At 38.0% G+C, this 8570-nt stretch overlaps 2 protein-coding genes across 2 annotated transcripts; one reads left to right on the top strand and one right to left on the bottom strand.

Moving 5' to 3' along the window:
• Window positions 1-206: 206 nt before the first annotated feature.
• LOC107677221 (MSS51 mitochondrial translational activator) lies at window positions 207-5294 on the top strand. Its single transcript, XM_016472036.1, has 6 exons — window positions 207-286; window positions 2068-2211; window positions 2293-2417; window positions 3189-3752; window positions 4330-4420; window positions 4943-5294. The coding sequence occupies exons 1-6, from the start codon at window positions 270-272 to the stop codon at window positions 5139-5141; spliced, it is 1140 nt and encodes a 379-aa protein (XP_016327522.1). The 5' UTR covers window positions 207-269; the 3' UTR covers window positions 5142-5294.
• Window positions 5295-6740: 1446 nt separating this feature from the next.
• LOC107677109 (myeloid-associated differentiation marker-like protein 2) lies at window positions 6741-7592 on the bottom strand. The gene has a single exon (XM_016471906.1). The coding sequence runs from the start codon at window positions 7590-7592 to the stop codon at window positions 6741-6743; it is 852 nt and encodes a 283-aa protein (XP_016327392.1).
• Window positions 7593-8570: the final 978 nt, after the last annotated feature.

Genomic DNA, 8570 nt, shown 5'->3' with positions numbered 1-8570 from the left:
CGAAAGTTTATTTATTTTATTTTATTTTTTTGAGAACGGTCCATGTGATTATTAAAGGACGTCTCCGTTTTTGTAAACAACACCGGTCAGAAGTTGCTGATCTCCTGAACATGTAGACACCCGATCGAGAATCGTCTCGCGCAGAAGCCTCGAGAAAACACCCGCACGGCCTTGCCGCGTGCAGCTATAAAACACCCGCTCGGCGTCACCCGACGGAAGACACCCGTTCAGTCTCATTGCATCTGTGAGCGCGTGAGTGACCGCAAGCAATGAACATCTCCAACAGGTAAGACCTGTTTTATTTCACTGTTAATGAAGGGCACACTTTACTTTTACTTTTAAAGATTTTAGTAAGTAAGCAGACATGGCTGAACGTTATTAAGATATTATTATTATTTCTTTATTGAAATGCCTGCTGAGTTTAGCGTTTAAAATTTGTTTCCTATTTATTTATTTATTTATTTATTTATGGGTCTGTGTTCAATAGCGTAAAGCTCATATTCACGCACTGACCCGTTGTTTGAAGCTGTGTGTGTTATAACCTCAGTTGTCTCAGCTGTCTCACTGCATGCTGTATTTTGAGAGGGGATATAAATATCCCAGCAGCTGTCTGTGCTCCTGTTCACTCACTCCGGCCTCATGAAGGATCTGGAGTTATATCAGGAGTTATTGTTTAGTAATTAGGGGAAGTTGTGGCCTAATGGTTAGAGAGTCGGACTCGTAACCCAAAGGTTGTGGGTTTGAGTCTCGTACCGGCAGGGATTGTAGGTGGGGGGAGTGAATGTACAGCGCTCTCTCCCACCTTCAATACCACGACTGAGGTGCCCTTGAGCAAGGCACCGAACCCCCAACTGCTCCCCGGGCGCCGCAGCATAAATGACTGCCCACTGCTCCGGGTGTGTGTTCACGGTGTGTGTGTGTTCACTACTGTGTGTGTGCACTTAGGATGGGATAAATGCAGAGCACTAATTCCTAGTATGGGTCACCATACTTTTCACTTTCACTTTTAAATCAAGTAAAGGACAATCTGCTGGTTAACACATGAATACCTAAGACTTCACGCTGCTTCATTCTCATGTCACTTTTAGTATTCACTGAAAGAGTAGGTGTGAATGGGTGGTTTGTGGGGCCGGAATGAGGTCTGATCATGAGCCCGAGAATAGACTAATGCTAAAGAATCACCAAATTGCAATAACACTAGCAGCAATAGAAACCTGTATTTAATGTTATCGCTGTCGTGTTTTATTTAATATTGCATAGTTTTGCATCATGTTTTTGAGCAGTACACAACCTGTCCATGTTTCACCGGTTTAATTTGATTCTAGATATCAAGATGCCAAAAATACTATAGGAATTGATTGGATCACACATAAACAACTTAAGATACACTACTGTACAAACGTTTGGGGTGTGTAAGATTTTTGAATGTTTTTAAAAGCTCACCAAGGCTGCATTTATTTAATCTAAAATACATAAAAAAACAATAATACAGTGAAATTTATTGCAATTTAAAATAGCTGTTTTCTATGTGAATATCTGTTCAAATATAATTTATTTCTGTGATGCGCAGCTGTATTTTCAGCATCATTACTGCAGTCTTCAGTGTCACATGATCTTAAGAAAGCATTCTGATATACTGATTTGCTGCTCAAGAAACATTTCTGATTATTATCAATGTTGAAAACAGCTGTGCTGCTTCATACTTTTGTGGAGACAGTGATACATTTGTTTTTTCAGGATTCTTTGATGAATAAAAAGTAAAAAAAAACAGCATTTATTTGAAATAGAAATCTTTTTTTAATATTATAAATGTCTTTACTGTCACTTCTCATCAATCTAATGCACCCTTACGAAATAAAAGCATTAATTGCTTTCCAAAAAAAATCATATCACCCCAAAACTTTTGAATGATAGTGTATGATCAGCAAAAGATGATGATATTTTGCTCTCCTAATTATGCACAATATACATTTAAAATGCATTTCAGTATTTTTTTCTCTCTCTCTTAGAACAGTCTAAGCACAATAATTTTTTTTCCACAACAAATATCTCTCTCTCTTTCTTCAGTGTTTCAGACAGTAAGGCCGATAAGCCTCTTACAATCCACTCGACGAAGGAGATGTTTGAGAAAATGGAGGAATCGTTCAAAATATGTGCGCAGTGTGAGAGACTCCCAACACAGGCCACAGGCTCGCTGAAGCGGTGCACACGGTACGATGACGGGATGATTTTGATGAGATGAGAATAAATGCTATATCTCACATTTATAACATCTTTTTCTGTCTTCTACAGCTGTCTGAATGTGTATTACTGCAGTAAAGAGTGTCAGAAGAAAGACTGGCCTCAACATAAACTCTACTGCGACAAACTACGCATGGCAGTGGTGGACAGACACGTCGAGTGGCTCGTTTATAAAGGTGAGGATGATGAAGATGCAGTCGGGCAATCATTACAGTCTTTTTAGCACAGTTTCTAATATCCAACACACACACACACACACACACAGACACACACACACACATATATATAGCCGCTCAAAAGTCTTTTATACTCATCAAGGCTGCATTTATTTGATCACAGAATACAGAAAAAACAGTAATGTTATGAAATATTATGGTCATTAAAATCAGTTTTCTATTTTAATATACTTTAAAATATAATTTATTTATTTGATGCAAAGCTGAATTTTTAGCATCATTAATCCAGTCAGTGTCAAGTACAGGCCAATATTATCAGTGTTGGAAACAATCAATGTTACTATTATCAATGTTGGAAACAGTTGTGCTGCTTAATATTTTTTTGGAACCTGTGATACTTTTTTCAGGATTCTTTGATGAATAAACAGTACAAAAGAACAGCATTTATTCAAAATAGAAATCTTTTCTAAGTCTTTACTATCACTTTTTAGCAATTTAACGCATCCTTGCTCAATAATAGTATTAATTTCTTTAAAAAAAAATAAAGAAAACAATTTATTGACCCCAAACTTTTGAATTGTAGTGTCTATTGTTACATAAGATTTCTATTTTAAATAAATGCTGTTCTTTTTTACTTTTTATTCATCAAAGAATCCTGGAAAAATGTGACCTGATTTACTGATCCCAAACTTTTGAACAGCAGAGTTTATATATATATATATTTAAAATAATATGTAAATTATATATAATAAATGTATAACTTATACATAGGAGATCTCCCTTTCCTTACGGAGGCGTGGTCTCGTCCCGCTAACAAAGTCAGCTGTTGGAAAGATTGGTTGTCCATGCAGGGAGATCTGACACCTCGTCTGGAGCCCATCCTGTCTGGACAAAACATGACAGACCTCTGGACCAATGCCTGCAGGCCGCGGCCTCAGGAGGCGGAGCTTCGTGAGTCTGTGTGGCGGGTGTGCAGTGAGTTTCTCTCCCGGCCTCTTACGATCGGAATGGGAGTGAGGATGTTTACCTTGGATCCGTACTCGCGGCCGCTCACCATTCACGTGGTGGGAGCCGCTCACAACGAGACCCTGGGAGCCAGAACCACAGACATGGATCAGCTCAGTCGCATGTTCCCGGGGCACCAGGGGCTGGAGGTGGTGATGGTGGGGCCCGAGGTGGTCCAGGGGCCCATCATGAGGCCCCCGCTGAGAGCGTTCGGACCCCGGGGAAAAGTTTACATCAGCGCTTACAAGGGCCTCTACCATCAGTTCTGGGAGGAAGCTGTGGAGAAAGGAGAAGCAGCCAAACCTGATCTAGTGCTTGGATTTCATCCAGGTACAAACAACCCACTATAAAACATTCATACCTGAGTATAAAGTTTGGAGTTGAAGATTTAGATTTTTATGCTCAACAAGGCTGCACGTATTTAATCAAAAATACAGTAAAATAGTAAATATTATTGTACATTTAAAATAACTGTCTTCTATGTAAATATATTTTAAACTGTAATTTATTGCTGTGATAAAAACTGTATTTTCAGCATCATTACTCCAGTCTTCAGTGTCACATGATCTTCAGAAATCATGCTAATATGATGATTTGCTGCTCAAGAAACATTTCTGATTATTATCAATGTTGAAAACAGTTTCTTTAAAAAAAAAGCCCACTGCAAACGTTTGAGTGGTCGTGTACTTATAGTGGCCGCTTATATATAATTTTATGATTTTGTATAATCAGAGCAGCATTTGTGTTCTTCCTAAACAACAAGGACTTCCATCTGGGTTACAGCATCAAACTGTGATTCATAATAAAACTAAATATGCCTAATAAAACTAAAAGCACTGATTCTACTGATTATAAATTTTAAATATGTTGAAATTGAGCTCTCATTGATTCTGAACTTTATTTGCAGGGTTTGAGGGACAGGAAGTGAATCAGGATTGGTTAGCGACACTCCTGCTGCTACGAGATTACAATATCCCGACTTTATTCACCATGATCAAGTATGTTATACATATATGGACAAATACATGTTCACACATGATACACAGAACACCACATATGTGACCCTGGACCACAAAACCAGTCATAAGAGTCAATTTTCTGAAATTAGAATAAATAAGCTTTCCATTGATGTATGGTTTGTTAGGATAGGACAATATTTGGCCGAGATACAACTATTTGAAAATCTGGAATCTGAGGGTGCAAAAAAATCTAAATATTGAGAAAATCACCTTTAAAGTTGTTGAAATGAAGTTCTTAGCAATGCATATTACTAATCAAAAATTATGTTTTGATATATTTACAGTAGGAAATGTAAAAAATATCTTCATGGAACATGATCTTTACTTAATATCCTAATGATTTTTGGCATAAAAGAAAAATCTATAATTTTGAGCCATACAATGTATTTTTGGCTATTGCTACAAATATCCCCCAGCGACTTAACACTGCTTTTGTGCTCCAGGGTCACATATGAGAATAACGCTGTTTCACTTTCCACTATCTGTCTGTCTATCTCTCAGTAATGAAGAGCTGCAGAGTACTCTTCATATGTTTATGGAGTTGGAGATGGATGTTAAGGACACCGGCTCAAACCCCTTCAGCTCTTTGAAACCTGAACAACTGCCAAAAAGCCCCAACAAAGCACCCATTTATGCCAACGCTCACTATGTTTCTTTCCGTGGACTGCTGGAGGTGAAAGAGGAGGAAGAACAGAACTAATACTGGATATTTTAACTCAACCTCAATAAAGATGATGCTAGTGACTGCAGGAGACAGACTTTGTTGAATGAGCGTTTATAAGTATTGAAATGCTATTTTCAACGCAGATAAGAATCAATTTTTCAAAAAATAAATGAGATGTGATGTGAAAATATGGGATCAATGAATTTAATTTATTAAAAATATATTATCGTTTACATGTCCAGCTGCCTGTATTATGATATTGATATGTCTCCAGCTGCATTTAGCTATTTTATACCTCATTGATTCTATCTGCCTTAAGTCCTTCAACGATTATGCAAAATCATGCAAATATACTGATAAATCAACTTAACTCAGCTTAGCATACAAATGATAGTAGTAGACAGTTCAAACACAACTAAAAAAAAATTTAAAACAGTTTGCAACTATCAGGAGCTTAAAATATTTGAGAGTTTTTTATTCTGGAAGTCTTTTTCTGGAAACGGTGTCTGAATATGAATTTATGATAATTTTTTAAATTATATTACATATATACAAATTGTTTTGTATTTTTTTTAATGAAGGAATGAGCATGAAATATATTTCAAAAGTTACATTTTAGACTGTTTACAGATGATGAACATGATTTCCAGCGCGATGCTTCAGTTTTTAATGGTGAAAGAATGTGAGGTAAAATAAAAAAGTAGCCCACAGTAATATGCAACTATACAAAATTACCTGTGTTTATTTTTTTTTATCATATTTAGCTATTTTGAATTTAGGCTATATGTGATTCGTGTAATTCATAACTAAATGTGACGCGTGATCATGTGACTGCATCAGGTTATATGTGTATACATCAGATAAATACATACCTTGACATTAAATAATAATATGAATTAAAATTATTTCAGCTGATCTGCATATCATTTTTTTAATCCTCCTGTACGGTCATCATGTTAATGCTTGACTAAAAAAAGTTTCTCTGTTCTTTTAATTCAGAAGCGTGCACATTTCAGAGATTGCTGCAGCTGAATAACATAAAGATGGAGACCTGACTAATGAAACGTTGAGACGATAGTGATTAGTTTTCAGTGCTAACCTTGATAGCACATATACATCACGGAGACGTCTGCATTTACATCTGCAAGACATATTTTTTTTAGAGTTTTTGCTCATCTGCAATACGTCTATAGGACATTTCCCATCAGATGTCAAATAGATGTTTAGAAGATGTCTTTAAGATGTTTATGATTTAGAATGTATGCAAAAAATGACATCTTAAAGACGTCCATCAGATAGGAGCAAAATGTGTTATGACTAATTTTGAAAAGTAAAGATCATTGGAATTTTTCTTTTTAAAGATATTAGGTCACCTTAATTAATGTGAAGGTTAGATCAAGTAGAAATAACATTTTGAGGTAACATTTGCAGCTTAACACTTTTTAATAGTGTACCATAGGTATTATTTTCATCTCTGGTGGCCACCCTCCAGTGCCCCAGCATGGCCCCCATTGAAAATTGAATTATTTAGTTCCTTTAAATAAAAAGACCCTTTCCCCCACAAAATTGGTTTGGTCTCCCTCAGTGTTCAAGATATGGTTATTGCTTTACATCGTAGAACATCTGATTCTACGTCTACCTTTTTTTACAAAGTACAATCAAAGTCAAAATGAGGTCTGCGACGTAAAGCCCCAGGTTCACATACGTCAGGACTGTGACCAAGTTAAGGTCATGAATGCGGTGAACGAGGTACGAGTCTCTTTTATAGTTTTTATACCCGAACACGGGCCAGATGATGGCAGCAGAGACGTACAGAGCGACGGCAACTATGTCAAGCACCAGCTCCAACTTATCAAGGCCGCAGAATCGTAGCAGATCCACGCACTTCTGCAGGTGTGACGGGATCACCACCACGGTTGGAATGAAACACACCATGTAGACCAGAATGCACCAGATCAAACCTCCAGGCCGGAACTGGCTTTCCACCCCTAAGAAGTAGCTGTGTACCGCGGTAAAGATGAGGCAGGCCACAAACGCCTGGCTGAAGCGCAGGATGCCTCGTACGCTGGACAGATAACCTTCAGGACACTTGAGTTTTAACATCACGGCGTCGACCACGTACACACCGAACGCCAGGATGGAGGCAATGGCGCAGAAAATGTCTGCGATGCATGTTGAGCACACAAACACAGTGCAGTAGATGAGACACGCGGACAACAGCATGAGGGACGACAGAAGGCTCAGTCCACAGGAGAGATCATCCCAGGAGTGCTTCAGCACGAAGGCCTCGACCATTTTATCCACAATGCACTTCTCAATTACAAAGATCACCACAGCCACGACGAGTCCGAATACCCACACAAACTCACACCAGATCCCGTAGGGACTGTACATGGGGCCCCGAAACATCGGGATGATCAGCGCCAATGCGCAGAACACTATCTCCAGGATCCGGAAAATATGAGAGAGATTCAGTCCGAACAACATTTTTCTTCGTCTGATGCCAGAGAAGTGTGAGCTGTGCTCATGTGGACCATTACTCCACACGGCATGATTTACATTTTACACTGCCGATAAAGTCTGTGCACACACCATAAACTTTCAGTGTGTGTGACTCCTCGGTCTTCTGTTCTCTATATCTCAAATGTATTGTAACCTCTCTGACACCAATACAAAGTTAGTTTAGCGAGTAAATGAAAGTATGAACATTTTCAAAAAGATAGTTTTCTGCAGAAGAAGAAGTGAGGGGTGATGCTCAGAATGTTAAACCAGGGATTTTCAAACATTTTTATGCCAAGGACCCCAAATGATCCCTGTAAGAAAAAAATGATGAGGACGTCGAAGATCTTGATGAAGAATAACTTTTATTACAGATAAAAGTGATTCAGCGGAGTCAGAATGAAACCAGAACATCCTAAGCTTAAACCTTTTATACAGTTATAGTTTACTATCCTTAATGTAAATGAAGTTGCTCCGGTCGTAACAGCTGTGGTCTGTATGTAAATGAAGTTCTGACACCTAATTGTCTGAGATGGTTCTTGGTGTCTACAATTGGTCACAATTTGCTCGGGATGTGATCGTTCCAAATGATCTAGAAACAACATAACTGTTGACTTTCTTCTTCTCTATAAAAATTGATCCATTTTGGGAAATGAGAATGATCAAACATCTATTGTGGAGTGGCATCTGGGTCGGAGCAGACTATAGTTACATCCCCTTCGATTTAGCCTATATATAATATACATGACCCTGGACCATAAAACCAGTCTTAAAGGGGTCCTATTATACTCTTTTACAAAGTCTTGATTTTGTTTTGGGGGTGTACTAGAACAGGCTCTCATACAGGTTGTTCGAAAAAAACCAACTTTATATTTTTCATATATTTTACATTATTACAACACCTCTCCAAAGAGTATAGAAGACCCCCAGTCTGGCATGAACGGCTCGAATAGTTCCTGTATCAAA

The sequence above is a fragment of the Sinocyclocheilus anshuiensis genome, unplaced genomic scaffold (assembly GCF_001515605.1).
Source record: "Sinocyclocheilus anshuiensis isolate Anshui unplaced genomic scaffold, SAMN03320099.WGS_v1.1 scaffold392, whole genome shotgun sequence".
Classification (NCBI taxonomy): domain Eukaryota; kingdom Metazoa; phylum Chordata; class Actinopteri; order Cypriniformes; family Cyprinidae; genus Sinocyclocheilus; species Sinocyclocheilus anshuiensis.
This window is presented reverse-complemented; position numbering and strand designations above follow the sequence as displayed.